Genomic DNA, 20,036 nt, shown 5'->3' with positions numbered 1-20,036 from the left:
CCCTCTGGGATTCAAAGTCCAGTGTGGGCAGGGTCTCACTGGTGGCTGCAGACACTTGTAGTTGGGTGGACTTTGGGAAATGTTTGTTGATTAACTGATTGGATAGTGAGGCAAGAGAGCTTCCAGGGGAGGCCATGTCTGGCTCTAAAACACTTCGCAGGGTTTAGTGGTGACTGCCACTGTCCTGGCTCTCCTTGGAGCCTGTGGACCAGCCACTTCCTCTCTCCTCTCCTTGAAAACTCATCCTGGAAGCAAGGGGGCCCCTCAGCTCCGAGGGGCCAGTTTTCCTAAGAACGTGCCCAGTCCCCTCCCCGGGAAGGAGAAGAGTGGGGTACTCTGGAGCTAGAAGCAGGACTGAAGAGGGGCTCCCTTGCCTGAGACCTGCAGGTTGATACCTGCCTCTTGGCCGCCCCTTCGCAGCCCGGGCAGGTCATTCCGGGTGGGCACCTGGCCGGGTACTCTGGGGGCCTCGCGGCTGCGCGCGCGGCCGGGCTCGGGAGCGGTACCCGGGCTCGGCCCTCGGTGGCCGCCGCCCCCTCCGCCCCGGGGGCCGGGCCGGGCTCCCGGGAGGCGGGGACTCGCCCAGTGGCAGCAGCGTCCGGGCGGGCGGCGGGCGCGGGGCGGCTTCCTGCAGGCGGCGCCGGGGCGAGCCGAGCGCTACAGTCACCGGCCTCGGGACACGGGGGCCCGGGCGCTCAGGGGGCCGCGTCCGAGGCTCAGGGCGCGCTGCGCAGCCGTCGGTCGCCCCTGCCCGCGCTCGCGTGTCGCCGCGATTGCCGCGGCCGCCGCCGGTTACGCCAGCCCCGCCGCCGCCCGCTCCGATTCTGCGCACAGGCGGCCCCCAAGCCTGTCATTCTGCAAAAACACAGTTTACTCAACACGCCGCACACACTCGCGCGCACACACTCTCACACACACTCACACACAGACACGCGCGCGCGCGCGCACGCAAACACACACACATACACCACACACTTATACACACGCACGCACACACGCGCTCACGCGCGCGCGCAACCCGGGCCCCCCGCGCGCACACGCACGGGAGCGCGCGAGCGAGCAAGACGCGCACACCCGGCGAGCCAAGTTCCGCAGCCTGGCATGGCTTCTGGGGACCTTTACGAGGTACGGAGAAGCCGGGGCGCGGGCGGCGCCGGGGAACCGGGCCTGGCCGAGCTGGTGTGAGCGTAGTCCTGAGCCCGCGGGTGGTGGCGCCGGGGATTGGAGGGCGGCTGGGGGACTCGAGGGTGGCGGCGGACCCGAGGGTGGCGGCGGGGACCGGAGGGTGGCGGGGGCCGGGCGCGCCTCCCGCCGCCGCCTCCCGCGGCGCCCGCTCCCTCTTTCTCTTTCTCTCGCGCACACACTCTCTTACTCCATCTACTTTGCGGCCTTGGAGAGGGGAAGGAGGAAGCCGGGCGGAGCCGGGGCGGAGGGAGGGAAGGTAGCGGTCCCGGGGAGGTGCTTGCTCAGCCCCGACGAGCCGCCCCGAGTGTGGAAAAAAAAAGTACAGGTTAAAAAAAAAATTAAGGAAAAAGAAAAAAAAAGTCGCCGGGCGTGCGAGGGAATGCGGGGGGGCCCGCGCTGCGGACGGCCCAATTTAGGGGTCTTGAGCCCCCGGGGGTGCGCGGGTGTGGGTTGGGTGGGTGATCAAAGCGGAGCCAGGTTCCTAGGAAGGGGAATGAAAAGGACAAGAGTGTTGGGGCACGGGGGAGGGGGTGCCCTGGGGACACCACTCTTGCAGTTCCACAGGGGCCACTGAGTGCCTGCCCCCTCCCCCCACCTGCTGCCTAGTGTCCCCCTTCTCTGGACTCTGAAGCTCTCCTGGCAAGGGCTTGGGGGTTGGTCGCCTCTGCTGGTGTCATGCTTCCTAGGGTGAAAGAGGGGCTGCAGAGGGACCCTCCAGGTGGAAGGGAAGCTGGCCTGAAACTTGTATGTGGGTGGTCAGACTTGTCAGAGGACATGGGTGTGAATCCAGTTCCCAGAACTCCACTGGCACACTAAGGGGGTCATACTTGTCTCTAAGGTCACACAGGTAGTAGTGGGCACTGGATATTTTGAAATCGGTTCAAAATGTTGAAAGAAGGCGTCCATCTGTCATCTTTTGGACAAGAAATACCCACGGTCCCTGGGGAGAGAGGGCTTAGCTGGCCTCGGGACCACAACAGTTCTTGAGTGGGATTTGGACTCCTGGACAAATAAGAAGCCACCACTGATCCCAGGGGGAGTATGCCCTTCAAGAGGTGTTTGTTCTCACGAAAAGGGTCTGAATAAAGAAGCCAAAGGGCCTGGCCACCTTCTCCCAGGAGGCCTGCAGATACTGCAAGAAACCAGTGTCACACGGGTCAGGTTGAGTTTCCCACCCCTTTCCTCCAGTATGAACCAGCCACTACGGTTGGCTGTCATTCCGAAGGTTGTCTAAATTTCCATGCAGTCGTGGAACAGGTCGAGTTAGCATTTTGGGTTAAGAGACTGCAGTCGTAGTTCATCAACTGTAAGCTTTGTTCCCGGGGTCTTCCTGGAAGCCCAGGCTTCTCAGGAAGAAGGTTTACTGACTGGTGTGAGTGGAGAGTGGAGGACAGGCAGGTAGGCATCTCAGCTTCCTATGTATCCAGAGCTTTCTGGGTGATTCTGAGCTTGGTGGGGCCCGGTGATGGGTGACAAGCCATCAGGCTCAGGTGGGGCCCACGTTTTTAAAAAATGATATAAGTTGCCCTCTTCTTTATCCTATGGCCTTCCTTCTCTTTGTGCTGATGGAGAAGCCAGGGAGGGAGAGGAAATTGATGAGAAACTGACAGGATGTAGTACTCCGGGCCACCCAAACTCATCCATCTTTCCCCAAGATGGCAGAGCAGTCTCTGAAACCAAAAAGTTAAAACATAGTGAAACGAAAACCTTTGACCAAGTCCCCTGGACCCTGGCAGAAAGTGGATGCCATTTAGGAACAAAGCCAATCTTGTTGAGGTCATGGGATTTTTCTCACTGATGGTGAGTTGTCTCAGAGCAGCTGACATTGCTTGGGTGACAAGTGGCCTTGTTGAAGACATGAAGTGGACATCACAGGAAGACGTCAGTGCGTCCCCATTTAAAGTCTGAAACTTACAAACCTCCTGGGGATAATTTCTTGTTTAATGTTCACCTGAAACTGCCATTCTTAACCTTGGTAATTACAGTCCCCAGATGAAGATGGGAGTTTCCGCAATGGCCTTGAACTATCTCAGCAACTCAAAAGTGCTTATTGAAGTTCAATAAGCAGGACAATAATAACAATTACTTCTGTGGTGGTAGGTAATTGTGTGAGATCTAAAATGGTTTTCCTGTGGCTGATTATTTGCACAGCCATTACTAGAAGGGCTAAACTGTATTATGAGAATATAACCAACGTCAACATTTTTATAGCCCATGCCTCCATTACATAACATACACCGAGGGACTCAATTGGTTGTTAGAGTTTAACTTAAAAACAAGAAGCGCCAGGTGTGCCTCAGTCCATATTTTTTTTTCTAACTGTCAAATTGCCATATGCATTAAAAATAGCCCATTGATTAAAAATAAATAGATCTGGGCATATTCAGTGCTGTTACTAACCTTAAAAGAAATAAAAAAAAGACATCTCTTTTTATATGATGGTATTTCCTTAATTAAACATACTTGGATGTACACAGAATCGCTTATCATAACCTTTAACCAATAAGCTGTGTTTAAGTAGGCTAGGAGTGATAATCTTTGTGACCTGTATTCCACCTGGGTGCCCGATGACATTACTTTCGACGGTTTATGATGGGGATGATGTTTGGATGTCAGAGATTCACCGACTCTTTGGTGATTTTAGACACCTGTTATAAAAAGCAACCCTTCCCCAGAGAGCTTTGTTAAGAAGTCAGGTGCTGATTTTAAAGACACCAAAATGAGCTTTGCTTACATGACCTTCAGTCTTGGCAAGGAAACCTGGGTCTAAAGGAGGTCCTGGAATTTGGATTTGATGGACCGCCCGGTTTTATTTCCCTGATAGCAGAGCCCTCACCTTCTCTGATGCGTTCTAGTTATGTATATGAGGAGGATTTCAAATATGGATTGATGCCTTACATCAGTGGTTTTCAACCTTCTCAATGCTACAAGTCTTTAATGAAGCTCATGTTGTGGCGACACCAACCATAAAATTGTTTTTGTTGCTACTTCATAACTGTACTTTTTGCCACTGTTACGAATCAGATCTTTACCTGATATGAAGGATATCTGATAGGCAATCCTCGTGAAAGGGTCATTCGACCCCCCCAAAGGGTTGAAAGCTACAGGTTGAAAACTATTTTCTTAAAGCCGTATATGGCTGGTTATAAAATGTAATTCCCCCACCCCCAGATGTGCGAGTCAACATGTGGGCCACCAGAAGTGGTTTGTTAGACAGTTCTAGGGCCCCTGAGTGTGTGTGTGTGTGTGTGTGTGTGTGTGTGTGTGTGTGCCTTGCCTCATTGTTAGGTACGAAAGCAGGATGGAGCAGAAGATCTTTAGCTTGTCTCTTCCTACAGTGATCCTTATACGGGAGCATCCATTTCTCTAACATGTTGACACAATAAATCTGAATCCAGAAGGTATTAGAGTTTGCCATCCCTGGAGTTTAGTCAGCCGTTTGCCAAGATGGTTGGGTGTCGGGAACACATCGTCTGTGGCACAGCATGAGGTAACCAATTGTCAACCAATTGTCTCTTCCCTGCTCGTCACATGTTCACTCACAGCGATTGGAAGACTGGGTCCAGGAGACAGAAAGCACAGTGAGCCACCTTTGGTATTCTGATGCTGAGAGTTACATACGTTTCTTCTCCAGCTTATGGTCTTTTGGTGGTGGTAATATCATGCCCTAGTTCTGTATCTGTTGCTGAGCTCAATTCCCTGGCCAAATCTACTTCTGTGAACAAAAACACACTTCCACCTTACACAGTCCATCACTGAGAGAAGCCAGTGCAGGATCTCCAAACAGGAACCTCGAGGCAGGAACTGAAGCAGAGACATGGCAGACTGCCTCCTACAGCTCGAACAGCATCAAACTTTCTTTCTTCTTTTGTGCAGTTACTGACCTTAAAAGAAACAATAAAAGACATCTTAGCCTCCATTGTAGTATTTCTTTAATTAAATATTATAATCGAGTATACATAAAATGGCTTATTACAACTTTTAATCAATAAGCCATATTTTACGTGGGCTAGGAGTGATGACCTGCTTTCAAATATAACCAGATATCTTCCCCCGTGGGGGCGGAACAACCCACACTGGGCTTAGCGCTCCCATGCTAATCTTAAAGGGATCTGCAACCCTGCAGGTGGAACAACATTATGAACTAACCAGTACCCCGGAGCTCTTGACTCTAGCTGCATATGTATCAAAAGATGGCCTAGTCGGCCGTCACTGGAAAGAGAGGCCCATTGGACTTGCAAACTTTATATGCCCCAGTACAGGGGAACGCCAGGGCCAAAAAGTGGGAGTGGGTGGGTAGGGGAGTCGGGGGGGGGGAGGGTATGGGGGACTTTTGGGATAGCATTGGAAATGTAAATGAGGAAAATACCTAATAAAAAATTAAAAAAAAGAAAATGCCTCATAGGCCCACAAGCCACTCTGAGGTAGGCAATCCCTCAGTTGAGGTTCTCCTTTCCCAGGTATTTCTACTTTATGTTGAGGTTGACAAGATCTACCCAGCATACACCAAGATAAGTGGCTGTTCACCTATCATGCTCTTTGGTGGCTCAGGTTTTTTCTCTAAAAGTATGTCTGGGTACTTTCATGAGAAGCTGAGTGTGTGGCTTTCCTTGCTGTTGAGTGGTTATTAGTTGACATGAAGGAAAAAGTCCTTACCTTGCTGGCAAAAATATTCAAAGAGAATGCTTTCTGAGTGGAGTGACAGAGATGAGGGTTACTGAGTTGGACTTCACAGCATCTCTATGCTAGGCTCTGTTTGTTGATGCTTCCTAAATCTCTATCTCTAAAAAATGGCTGTAATTTTTTTTTGTGTGTATACATCTCTTCCTCCTTATGTTCAGAGCTGTGTATGTATAATTTATGTATATTTGCACAGTGTATATAATAAAAATTTTCATTCCAAATAAAAACAACAGAATACTTTTTCTTTGTTGAAAGACATTGACTTTAGTTGCAAATGGACTCTACAGTAATGAACACAGTCCCCTCCCCCTTTGACAGGATCTGTGGACCCTGTGTTCTCCAAAGTCACACATTAGAAGTAGCAGAACTTGTGAACAGAAGTGTTGAAGCAGATTATGGAAAATATATACAACCTGAGCCCACAACAGCAACTAAGCCCTAATAATAGAAGTAAACTGACTGATCCCCCAGTGTGAGTCTGCTGGTCCTTCATAGTGTATTGGTAGAACTGGCAATTCCTTGTTCTCTGTAGATTGCCCAAGGCATTCACTTCTGATAAACACGGCGTCTGACAAAGTTATGTCTGGTCCATAGCTTTCTTCATTCATCTGAGTGGAAAGCAATGTCTTCAGCCCCTTTCCATGTGTTCTTCTGGCTTCACCATGTGGCCAACATGGTGGTGGTGCTGGTATATGTGCTACCACTCATTTTCAAGATGCTGACTGAGCATATTTCCAATTTCTAGCTAACTTTATGCTAGTGTTTCCATCCACTGTTGAGTCTCTTGCCTTATGAGAGTGCTTGCCTATGACTGCTTCAAAAATATTAACAAGTTGAAGAAATAGCATCTCAACCTACACAACTTCCTAGTGATGCTGGTGTCATTCGCCCAGTTAATCACATCTAAGGACCTTCCCTGTCAAATATATGACCTCTTAAATCTCTGCAAATATGCCATCCAAGGATGGTACCAGTTGAGTTGGATTACAGGGGATCTAATGAATATAGACTAGGTATTTGATTCTCCAGTGGGGATCTATCAGCTTGTTTTAAAGGAGGCTTTTATGTTATGCCTTACTGAATAAGGTAGTTTTTTTTTCAAGGCCTTAAGCTATCCTTGAAGGGTGATAAAAAGTGTCCTTATAGCTTGACCTTTTTTTAAAGAACAGTTCTGCCTGGATGTTGATAGAAAGTCTTACTATCAGATACAAGCAACTAATTTTGACATCTCTACTGGAGGATAAAAGTAGTCTAGTTTGGCTGAATTTGTAGCACCACCATTTATTTATTTATTTAATATTTATAGGTCACCAAATATATGCCTAGTTCTAAGGAAATGATGGCAATGTCTCCTAAAAGTCTATGGTCTAATGGGAGATAATGTAAGAGAACAGAAGTTCACAGTCAGTAGAGAAAGCATTCTATGGGGACGATGGGGCTTCCAGGAGGATGTTGAGGGATATATGAGATCCAGGCTGCGGGGAATGAGAGAAGGTCTCATAGAGGAGATGATGACCTCAGAGACTCAACTAGGAAATGAGTGTGACCAGATCTGCAGAATTTAGCCTAGTGGACTGATAATGACATTCAATGAAAGATCAGTTTTCTCCTGAAGCTATCACTTTTTTGATAGTCAGTTCCTTGTTGCTAGATGGATTCCATTTGTAAGCCATTGTGTTCTGCTGTTATGACCACCCACAAACATCATTATTTATACTCTGTTTTCCCCAGAGTAGCTTCTGAGAAAAGATAGTTTGAAAAATACAGATATTTTTACTACTCTTGATTCATAACCCAAGATTTCCCCTTCAAATGGACAGTTAACTGATTAGTGGAGGAGCTGGAGCAGGTCTAACATGGCTGCTTGCTATTTTGATGACCGGAAGGAGAAATGTTGGAGGATGAGTGGGAGTGAAGAGAAATGGGCAAGATTGGAAAATTTAAGAAGAATCAGCACAGTTTGCTTGTCAGTCAGGACTGTATGCTGCAGGTGTAACAGAAATATGTGATAACAACTGTGGCTTAAACATGATTCATTCTTTTATATGAAGTGAAGTTTGGAGCTCAGGGTTGGTATTGCTCCTCTGTGAAGTTCTCAAGGAATCTGGCTCCTTTTATCTCTATCCCATCATCTTTAGTTGTGGCTTCTAGTCTTCAAGGTCACTTCATGATCCAACCTGATCATAGAACTCTAGCCATCTTTTTCAGGAGAGGAAGAAGGGAAAGACAGAGGGCTGAATGGAATGATAATCAATTATGCTGTCATCTCATTGGCCGGAATATCTAGCTGCAAGGGAGTCTTGGTGGGAAGTACAGTTTTCAGCTGTAATGTCCATTCTCTTGCTAAAACAAAACTTGTTTACAGTGCATAGGGGTAAAGGAGTGGAGGAGTTGAGGGATAATCCCTACGTTTCTTTTAGCCTGTTGGGTTCATGTTGGAACCTGGGGGAGAAGATTTATTTGAAGGAAGCGTGGAGGCAGTGGAAAGGGCAGTGAGTCAGGGCCCATGGAACATCCCAAGTGTAGATGCCCACTGCAGCAGGTACTCAAAGTCAGAGCTTAGAAGTAGTATCTAGCATGGAGACAAACTGAGTCCTGGAAGAAACACACAGATTGAGCTACATTAGTGCACAGATTATAGTGCAAACCAAAAAAAAAAAAAAAAAAAAAAAAAAAAAAAAAAAAAAAAAAGAATGCAAGGCTGAGTAGCAGCTTCATGATGGGAGAATGGACATTTTAGAGACAGGAAGGAGAGGGCTTTGCCTTATGTGTAGGAGGGGAAGTGAAGAGAAAACAAGGGGTTTGCTGTTGTGTAAGTCATAGGAAGACTGCATTTTAAAAGAGTGGCTGGGAACGCCCTTGGATTGAATAACTAGTAGGACATTGGCAGCTGTGGGATATGACTATCCCATTGAGTGTGCTGGGAGTGAGAAGTTTGCAGCTTGATGATGCTGATATGGGGAGTATAGATGCAGAGACACCTTTCACAGGTGTCTCTTAAAGAACGTGGTGTGATGGGGAGTGTTACGTGCATGAAATTGGAAGAGGGACTGGCCATGTCGGTCCCCCTAGTTCTATATTCATCTGCTTTGGATGATTTTAATCGTAAATGGTTATGTGCCAATGTTGATTGATTCCTCATAATCTTAGATGTGATTTTTCCATAAGTCTTATGAACCTCTTGATGCTCTACCCAATGTCTTCAGTAATCAAACAAGTATTTACGTACTTATGCGCGAGTATGTGTGCATGGGCATGTGCACATGAGTGCAGGTGCCCACAGAGTTCAGAAGAGTGTGTTAGAGTTCCTAGAGTTGGAGTGATGAGCAGTTGTGAGCCTCTTGATATAGGTGTTAGGAATCAAACCAAGGTCCCCTGAAAGAAAACCAAATGCTCCTAACCACTGAGAAACCTCTTCAGTCTCAGGAGAAAAAAGTTGAGCATGCATCATATAGTCATACAGAGGCTTTCTAGTTAAGTAAAATTGGCTCAAGGAAAAGATTTAAGTGGAGGACTTGAAGATGAGCTCTTCAGTGAGGGCTTTGCTGCAACAGTGTTTGAGAGGGGACAGGACAGACAGTGCTGCTGGCTGACCAAGATGGTGATCAGTGGTAGGTGATAGCTTTCCTGGCTTAAGCTCTCAGGGTTTTTGGGGGGCCAAATACCAATCTAGGTTTTGCAGTGGAGGTCTTTTGTGGATATGGTTGAAAGTCCCTAATCAGTTGACTTTAAGTAAGGGAGGTTATTGCCGTCACTGCTGATGGGCTTGAGTTAATTGGCTTACACACCTTAATGCTAAAAGTGAAGTTTCCAGAAGCCAAAATGCCACCTATGGCCATTATCTAACCCATGTCCTAGTGTTTCAGTTGCTCTTCCTTTGATCTCCTGCTCCATGGCTTGTTTTGTTATTTGTCTCACCAGCTCCTCACTGGGCAAGCCAGTTCCTTCCAGTAACTGCCTCCTTATGTGCCCAAGTGGCTCTGCTTCTCTCCTCTCTGCCACCCAATAGTGGTGGGCAGCTAGATGAGCCCTTTCACTTTTGATCCTTGGTGACCTCCATTATAGATGGAGATAGGTCACTTATCTTTTGATAATGCCGCTTTTTTGTTTGAGTTGATTGCTTCCTCAAATCCAGTGTGTGTGTGTTTGTGTGTGTGTGTGTGTGTGTGTGTGTGTGTGTGTGTGTGAGTGTGTAGAAGGACAAGCCACAAGCCCAGGAGCTCAGTGATGGGTGGACTTGGTAACACCCAGAACCCACAAATTTATGTATACGATCTCACTGTAGTTACTTGTGGTGTGTCTCATGACAGCCATGGGAGGCACCACAGTTCAGTAAGATAGGTCTTTGGTCTGAGAATCAGAGTCAGTCACTTGTCCTGAGAGGCATTTGAAGGTGGAGATTGTCCAGTAGTCCTTCTCACTCTTATCCACCGGCTCTTGTTTCTTGAGCTTACTGTCAGCCTCTGACGTGGTCCTGTTATCCTTAACCCACGGGTAGATGCCTGTATCTCCAGTGGTCATCACTCCAGTGAAAGGCCCATGACTTACCATGCCTGTGCAAAGCAACAGGCTCCCGAGAAGGCTCTTCATATAATGCCCAGTGTCTCTTCCAAATGGGTTTCTCTTGACTTCAGCTACTTCACCTCTGTCAACCATTCTCAGTTGCTTAATGAGTAGCTCAAGGAACTATGAGCATGGACCCTTCAGGGGCACATCTATGGAGCTGAGGCTCCAGATCACTCACTGCTGTATCAGGATTTCCCCCTACCAAGGAGCCATTGCCCTAGTCTCAGATTCATCACCAGGGAATTTTCCTCCTTGATTTTTGTGTCCTTGTCCTTTAGCCTAGTGTTAAAAAAACCAGAAAACAAACAAACAAACAAACAAACAAACAAAACCCTGTCTTAGGGGTTTTACTAACAAACCATTGAGATAGTACAAATGCTAGAGTTGGGTTTAATTTTAAAATGGCCATTGGAGGCTGGAGAGATGGCTCATTGGTTAAGAGTACTGGATGAGAAGCCAGAGTTCCCAGCACCCCCATGGTGCCTCACAAACATCTGTAATTCCAATTCCAGGGCATCTGATGCCCTCTAATGGTCTTCATGGCGCCAGGTAGGGCACGCAGACATAAATGCAGGCAAAATACCCATACACATAAAAAGTCAGTTACTTGTTAAATAAGCTACCAGTTAAATAATATGTTAGCTATGCATCTATAACTATGCAGGTTATTGACTCTGTAGCCATGATTGTCTTTTAAATTCTTCTTTGGAATGTGGTAATTAAAACCCCAACACCCAAATTAATCATTAATATGTATTTGAGAACTACTTATGTTTATTTGTGCTATTTTAAAGATGAGAAGCAAAGAGGAGTCACCATACACGCCACACTTAAACTATTAGTCAGATCATTAAGAAAAAATATTAGCGGTGAAAAATAAACAAACAAACCCAACATCCATATATGGTGGTGGTCTGCTCTGCCCCACAGTTTCAATGGTGACAAAACAGAGTCAGGTCAATATTTCTCTCTTGCTTTCTCTTTTCTCCTTTCTCCTTTCTCCTTTCTCCTTTCTTTCTCCTTTCTCCTTTCTCCTTTCTCCTTTCTCCTTTCTCCTTTCTCCTTTCTCCTTTCTCCTTTCTCTTCTCTTCTCTTCTCTTCTCTTCTCTTCTCTTCTCTTCTCTTCTCTTCTCTTCTCTTCTTTTCCTTGCTTTTTTGTGACTAAAACTCAAAATACGGTGTTTATTTTTTGTTATCTTTGAGCATATATTCAAACTTCTAGTAAATGTGCATTATTATTTTTTAAAAAGCAACATTATATATACATATCTACACACACACACACACACACACATACACACACACACACACACACACTGTTATCAAAACAGTTCCTATCCATGTCTTCTCATATAAAGTACTATGGGAAATACACTCTTTGTAGTACACATGACCACTCACATGGCACTCAAGGCCGAGGTGGTGGCTGGTGTATAATAAGTGTATGAAAACAACAAGAGCATATTAAACTTTTGTGCTGTTGTTGGTGTTTATTGTTACATCTAAGTCTCTCTGCCTTGATTATTTGAGAGAAGGAAGGGATAACAGTTAAGTGTTATAAGTCCAGACTTGAAACAGACAAGCACACAAACAGATTTCCATTCTCAAAGACTTGTGGCTCAGTGGAAATGAACCATCCCTTGAGATTGCAAGATCACATGGCCAGAGCGACCCAAACTAAACATAACTTGATAATGCTCACAGTTAATTTTTACAGAAGATCCAAGGTCATTTTTCTTATGCATCAGTAAACAAAACACAGGAAGCAGCTGACAAACCACAGGCTGTTGCAGGAGGGTGGGTTAACATTTTGAGGTTTTATTGAAAGTGTTTGCTATTATACCAGAACTTTCTGCTTGCCTCAGCCTAGTCAGTGGGAAGAAAACCAAGTAGTCAGTTAAACTAAGAAAAGACATCTACACCAAAATGTGTCTATCTTGATTGAGAAAAGGGCTCTATGGTTGAATCCTACTATTGCCTATAAGCAGCAGGCTCAGTGATAGAGAGAGATGGCTTAGTGGTTAAGAGCATCGGCTGCTCTTCCAGATGTTGTGAGTTCAACACCCAGCAACCACATGGTGGCTCACAACTACCTATAATATCTGACTCTTCTGGCTGCAGGCATACATCCAGATAGAGCACTCATATAAAATAAACAAAAAATAAGTAAAAAAAAATCTAACATACACACACACACACACACACACACACACAGAGAGAGAGAGAGAGAGAGAGACAGAGACAGAGACAGAGAGACAGAGACACAGAGAGAGACACTATGTCTGTACTGTTTGTGTTTGTAGTCCCCGCTTGTGGGACTTCGCTGGTTACACAGGAAGCCCATGCCTGCGGCCTCCCTTTCCACCTGCCTTCCTTAACCTGCATATATCATACTCAGCCCTCTTCTGAGAAGAGTCCTTCAGATGTTCCTTGTAATTGAAATTACCCCTTTGCCTGCCATTGGATCCTGACTAGACTTATTAGATAGCAAAAGTCCCTCATGGCAAATCAAAACCTACCTTCAAACAACCAGTGTGGATAACTAAACTGGACAGAGAGCAGCCAGTCTCTGCTAACTGCATGTGACAGAGCTGCTTCAAAGCAGGCACCCACAGAGGCCACTCTATGGCTTGCTGCCTCTGCCCTTGGCATCTCTGCCTCTATATTGTAGGCTCAGTGGCTTGGTCCAACTTGATACATACCATTCATTCCATATTGGATTGCCTGGAGGGAAACTGGCATAGACACATGTATCTAGATGGTGTCTAGAAGACTGTTCTTTGGAGAAAAGCCTGGAAGGATTTTGGGGAGACAGAACTAGACAGATGGTGATGTGCAGCCAAGTGGCAGCTGAGCCCCTCTTATCTTCGTAAAAGTCAAGGTGACTCTTTAGAAACATCCCCAGGTGATATATGGGGATGGGGCTCCTGAACCCCTATGTGTCAGCCATTTAGTACTGAAGGTTGCGCTGTGGGATGGGGCAGGGCAGCTCCCTTGAGTGACATCTCTGTGGTTTTGGCAGCAGAGAGCCTCCTTGTAGCCATGAGTTGGGTTATTCATCTCCAAAGAAGGCCTGGGCTGAGTGTCCCATCCTTGTATTGACACCATCTTTTAACATTCATGGATGGGCAAGTCTTTCTTTTCTGGGTCCCTTTGGATTCATATGTGCTGTACTGCTGCCTCTCTTGAGGACATGGATTTGTCATTTGCTACCTTCCTGGTGCTCATAACTGTTTGGGTACTGACAGGTTGATCATATGTCAACCTTGGAATCAGGATTCCCTGAACTGCTCACACGATAATCCCTCCACATACTCAGAGAGACACGTAACAGGGCACCACTTCTCTTGAGTATCCCAGCTCACTCTTGGAGCATCTCCCATTGCCTGGTTGCCTCTGTGTCCTACTTTCCTGCTCTCTGTACCTTAAACCTGGCAGTTTACAAGATAGTAGTTGGTCCCAGGTTTCCCCTGACGTCTTGCAGCAAACAGACTGGATTGCTGGTTTTGAAGTCTCTGTTGTTTGCCTGGCTTCTTCTGAGCTCTACAACTCTCCATCGAACTATCCCTTCAACTCAGTATATAAAAAGTCAAACTTAGAATCTTCCTTCTAGCTCCCATCTGTTCATTACCAAGCCAGAAATACGGTCTCTTTTGTTTTCCTCAGACACAGTGTCTGCTCAGTTGAATCGGCAGCCTGTGTATTTCTGGAATCCATCTTTTGTCGTCTTTTTCATCTCGTCACCTTTGTGCAGGGGATGCTTCCCATTGCTTGAGTCACCCTAGCACCTCTCAGGTGTTCACGCCAGATTTTCTCTGGGGTGCCCTCATAGGGATCCGGAAAACAAAAACCCTCCTGTTTTGTTGTCTTCTGACAGAATATCTTTAGGAGGTGCGTAAGCTGTGTGGGGCTTGTCTTTCTCTCTCCCTGCTGTTTGTCTGTGTGCAGTGTGTCCCACCCAGAGGGCTGCTTGCCACTCTTGACTCTTCCATATTCCATAATTGCCTTCCTCTAGCCTTCTTGTAGGTGATGGACCAGCCTCATCCCTGAAACTTAGTTTCAATTCCTCCTGGTTTCGCATAGATGCCACTCTTGACAAAATCTTTTTGACCCAAGATTTAGCTAAAGATGCCAGGGGAGCTCAGCATGGCCCTGAGTCTTGGTGAATTCTCTTAGTGATGATAAATAAGGCAAGATCCGTCTGTTCCTTTGGTGACATTACAGCCCTGGACATTATGTAGAGACCTGACACCCAAGATCTTCCTGAAATTGAAACACATATTGAAAGTGTAACCATGTATTAAAACTTAGAGCTTTATGCCTCCTCTTTGGGTTCCTACAGAATTCATTCTTTTGGTATTCTAGAACTTGTTTGCTTATATTATAAAATGTCTCTACTTAAATGCTAATAGTCTACTTATTCTCATTATTTGGCATGAGACAAGACTCAAAAAAAATCCACTCAATGGAAAAATTAGCATGCACGTGTCTGTCATGTGTGTGAGAGTTGAGCTTGTCTCAGATGTCTCTGTAGCCTTCTTGGCATGAGGCTGATGAGAATGCCCAAGCTTTTAGAATTCCTTAACCTTATTGCATCTCTTCTGCGTCTTTGTTGGTCAGTTAGTGGCCACATCATTTTCCTGTGAGTCAAACTCAACTGGAGTGTTGTACTCTCAGTAAGACAATAGAGTCCTGATTTCAGAGGATCACTAAGTTTTGGAGCTGGGCAGGAGTTTCAAAGTCAAGTTCAGTCTTTGGTGGACATCTTTAGCAGGTGATAAAAGGTGAGAGCCCCTTTGGCTGTCGAAGGAGATGCAACCCCTCGCTGTTTGCCTTGTTGGTTTCTGCATGTGATGTGCACGAGGTAGAAGCAGATTCTTTCCATGTTCTTCTGGAAAGTGTCCTTGAAAGTGTTGACGTCACTGCGTTCTCATGCAAGATTTAATGAAGGAGTCCAGGGCAGCGTAGCATGAGCTTGTGTCTTGGGAAAGTCTCTTAGTGATGATGATTGAGTTTGGAACCTGTCCTCCTGACTGGTGTCATAGGCCTTGACATTTTGGGAAACCCTGATAGCTGAATTTTCCTAGAAATCCCAATTCATGTGTTAGTTGTTAGATGTGAGTCCAAGCAACATCACCAAAATCCATGCTGTTATAAGGAGAAAAGGGGGAGGATTTGATATTAACATCACTCTGGTCATTTGTGTGTCTAGAAACCCCAAGCCTGGCCACTTTTGAAGAAGAAGATACACATGGAGACTGTGATCCAGATTGTGGCTAATAGATAGAGGAAGGGAGCCGTAGAACTGTCGTCTTTACGGTGCGCGTGGCTTTCTTCAAACAATAGACCCAGCTTTTTGGAGCAGATGAATGCCTTGGTGTTGGGTGGCTCATCCAGTCATTTTCTCATCTTCTGAATCAAACATGGCAGAGGTGGAAAAGTCTGGCGCCTCAGGGCGTTTCTTCATTCCGTTGCATTAGTGTTAGCCTTTCAATGTTTGGTGGGATTCACCAGTGAGGCCTTCTGGTCTTGAGCTTCTCTTTGTTGGGAGATTTTACTGACTTGTTTGATTCCTTCACATGTTTGAAGGTGTGCTGGCTAGTTTTATGTCTGCTTAACACAAACTAGAGTCATCAGAGGGGTAGGAGCCTCAATTGAGAAACTGCCTCCATAAGATTAGGCTATATGCAAGCCTGTAGGGCAATTTCTTAATTAGTGATTGATGGGGGATGGCCCAGCCCCTGGAATGCTGGTCCTGTATTCTACAATAAAGCAGGCTGAGCAAGCCATGGGGAGCAAGCCAATATGCAGCATCCTTCTATGGCCTCTGCATCAGCTCCTGCCTCCAGGTTCCAGTCCTGACTTTGTCCGATGATGAACAGTGATGCAGAAGTGTAAGCCAAATAAACCCTTTCCTCCAAAGTTGCTTTGGTCATGGTGTTTCATCATAACAATACTAACCATCACTAGGACAAACATTGGTAAGTGGGCAGTGCTGTGACAGACCTGACTGTGTTGTTTCTGGAGGACTATAGAAGAACTTTGGAACTTTGGGTGAGAAAAGCCACTGAGTGTTCAGTGATTCGTGAGCTGCTTTGTGGGAGCTTGGAAGCTAAGCATGCTGAGATGTCGGAGGCCTTGAGAAGTTTCAGAGGAAAGTTTGAGAGTCCCTCAGTGACTCTATCGGGACCATTTGTTATTTTGGGTTAAGACTCTGTGGTTTTGGTTAGCTGGGGCGGAAGAATCGGCTGTGATTAACAAGATACCAGAACTACTGGAGTGAAACCTTTGCATTGCTGTGACAGTTGATGCTGGTTAACGTGAGACAAGAATTAAGTGGTGATTAATAAAAGATCAGCAGCATCACTGAGGTGAAATCTCCTGGGAAGTCTTTCCTGAGAGTCAGTACATGCAAGCTGTGTTCAGAGGTGGCCAAGGTTGTACCTTGTTCTGGTAGCCAAATTTGATGTTGCAAGAGTTACTTAGGTGGTACTGGTTTGGAAGGCATGGAGAATCATGGAAGGCAGTTGAGGCTCGTCACTGTATGACAGGGCTGGACTCCACAGAGAGGGCTTAGGAGAGGCTATTTGTTCCAGCAAGAGGCTCTAGTATATTGAAATGCCAGTACCATGGGATGAACACCAAGAATAGCAGCAGGAGTGGAGTGGAGCTTCCCTCAGCCTAGAAGACAAATCTGTATGTTCTGCAGAGGGTAGAGCTAAAGAAGTGACCTTGAGACCTTTGGAGGAGCCCAGAAGATCATGCGTGGACCACAGATTCTAGACGTTGACTTATTCACACTGCTGGAGTTTGGTTTTGCTTCATTCAGGTCATGACTTTGCCCTGGTTCCCCCCCTCTTGAAGTAAGAAAGTATTTATTTTTGCTTTTTATGGAGCCCGCAGTTGAGAGACTGAATTTTATAAAGAGATTTTAGGTTGAAAATGATATTTTGAATTTTTAAGTAAACTGAAATTTAAACTGAATCGCAAAGACTGTGGGACCTGCTAAGTTTGCAAAGTGTTGTGTGTTGTGATATTTATAGTGATGTTTGATCTTGGGGATGTAGCTAGAAAGGTTGTAGATTAATGGAGATATACTTGTGTGTCAAGTTGACAAAGGATCAATTGTGCTGCCTAGTTTTATATCAACTTTACACAAGCTGGAGTCATAAGAGAGGCACAAATCTCAACTGAGAAAATGCTTCCATAAGATCAGACTGCAGTGGTTGGCGAGATGGCTCTGTGAGTAAGAGCACTGACTGCTCTTCTGAAGGTTCTGAGTTCAAATCCCAGCAACCACAGGGTGGCTCACAACCACCCATAATGAGATCTGACACCCTCTTCTGGTGCATCTGAAGACAGCTACAGTGTACTTATTTATAATAATAAATAAATCTTTGGGCTGGAGGGAGCAGGGACTGAGTGAGTAGAGTTGACCGGAGCAAGCAGAGGTCCTAAAATCCAATTCCTAACAACCACATGAAGGCTCACAATCATCTGTACAGCTACAGTGTACTCATTATGCATAAAATAAATAAATACATCTTTTAAAAAAGATTAAAGAACATTTTTTTTAAAAAAGATCAGATTGCAGGTAACCCTGTTGGAGATTTTCTTAATTAATGATTGACAGGGTGAGTCCACTCCTGTGAGTGTTGCTGTCCCTGGGATGGCGATCCTGAGTTCTATATGAAAGCAGGTTGAGCAAGCCATGGGGAGCAAGCAATAAGCAGCACCCCTACATGGCCTCTGCATCAGCTCCTGCCTCTAGGTTCCTGCCCTCTTTGAGTGTCTGTCCTGACTTCCTTCAGTGATGAACAGTGATGTGGAAGTGTAAGCCAAATAAACCCTTTCCTTCAAAGTTGCTTTGGTCATAGTGTTTCATCACCACAGCAGTAGCCCTAACTAGGACAGAAGTCCAATATACTTTCCCATCCTTATTCGTTGGTGTGTAGTTATTCAAGGAATTTTTAAAAACAAGATATTTCATTTATTACCTTTTAATTTTTGATATTATAATATAATTATATCATTTCCCCTTCCCTTTCCTTCTTTTAAACTCTTCCATATCCACCTCTTGCTCTCTCAAGTTTTTCACTAATTGCCATTACATGCATATGTGTTTATGTATATAGACATATTCCTACGTAAGTTTGTATAAGGTTACCCGTATGTATGTTTCCAGGGCTAACCACTTGGTGTTGGATAACCAGTCGGTGTGTTCTTCTCTGGAGAAGACCGTGTTGGCATGCCTTTTGTCATTGTTCAGTTCATGCTTAGATAGTCATGTCAGTGAGACTTTATGAGTGCCACTTCTGATATTACCAGGAGATACGATCTCACAGCAGACTCCCTGATCCTTGGGTGCTTGCAATCTTTCTCCCCTCTCTTCTGCAATGTTCCCTGAGCCTTTGTGCAGGAGGGTTTTGTTGTTGTTGTTGTTGTTTTTGTTTTTTGATTTTTGGTTTTTTTGTAGATGTATACATTGGGTCTGAATTCCAGAACCCTGAATTTTGATTGGTTATGGTTTTCTGCATTGGTCTCTCTCTCTCTCTCTGTTGCAAAGAGAAGTTTCCTCTCTTAAGGAAGGAAACTCCTCCTAAGGACTGGCTTAGTCAGTGTTCTGTTGCTGTGAAGAGACACCATTGCCATGAAAAATCCCATAAGAGAAGTTATTATTTGGGTCTTGCTTACAGTTTTGGAGGTTCAGTCCATTATTAGCATGGCTGGGAGCATGACAAAACACAGGCAGACATGGTGCTGGAGAAGTAGCTGAGAGTCCTACGTTAAGATCCACAGGCAACAGGGAGAGAGACACTGAACCTGGTTGAAGCATTTGGAACCACAAAGCACACCGCCAGTGACACATTTCCTCCAACTAGGCCACACCTATACCCTACACCAACAAAACCACACCTCCTAATCCTTCTCAAGTAGTGCCACTCTCTCATGTCTTAAGAATTCAAATATATGAGCTTATGAGAGCCATTCTTATCCAAATCACCACAAATGCAATTGTCCAGGATGAGTTAGGGATTATGCTAGCTTAATAAAGAGATTCTTTTCCAAGATCCATGACTTCACTAGTTGACTAGATTTCCAGTACAGGGCATGGTTTCCCTCCTGTTGAACAGGTCCTGAGTCCAAGCTGTTGGTTACCACCCAAGCTGTGCATGCTTTTACCTACACTGTGCCATGCTGGTCATTATTGTGACTCCTAGGCAATATCTCTTTGTAGGACAGCTAGTTGCTTCCCTCTTTTGGAAGTGTTCCTGGTGCTTTCTGCTACCATAGGAGCTAGACCTCAGAGAGAATGCATTCAGGTATTCCAGCTCAGGGGCCTCTGGGCCCTCTGTCTGAAGTACTTGGTCTCTTCAGCAATAGGAACTTACTTTCTACCTCTGGGGCCAACCAAGGGCATATCAATAGCCTGTAATGTTTTGGGAGTCTCTTGGACAACCCCAACCAACAACTCAAAAGAGGGCTTATATGCACTGTCTTGGCATTTTTGTTAGACTGTCTTTGGCTCTTAGAGTGAGCATTGTGAACCCAGATGAGAAGATTTCATTTAAACAAAATAGGTATATTTATACATAGACTTA

General features: G+C 45.5%; 1 protein-coding gene across 1 annotated transcript in view; it reads left to right on the top strand.

The window, feature by feature from the left end:
* The first annotated feature begins 931 nt into the window (after positions 1 to 931).
* Cdyl2 (chromodomain protein, Y chromosome-like 2) overlaps positions 932 to 20,036 on the top strand; it is a 164,269-nt gene continuing 145,164 nt past the window's right edge. The window contains exon 1 of the mRNA NM_029441.3: positions 932 to 1,125. Within this exon, the coding sequence (NP_083717.1) occupies positions 1,102 to 1,125 (24 nt within the window). The 5' untranslated portion in view covers positions 932 to 1,101. The remainder of the gene's footprint in view (positions 1,126 to 20,036) is intronic.

This window comes from Mus musculus, chromosome 8 (genome assembly GCF_000001635.26).
Source record: "Mus musculus strain C57BL/6J chromosome 8, GRCm38.p6 C57BL/6J".
Taxonomy (NCBI): domain Eukaryota; kingdom Metazoa; phylum Chordata; class Mammalia; order Rodentia; family Muridae; genus Mus; species Mus musculus.
Note: the sequence above shows the minus strand (reverse complement) of the source record. Positions and strands in the feature narration are given on the sequence as shown.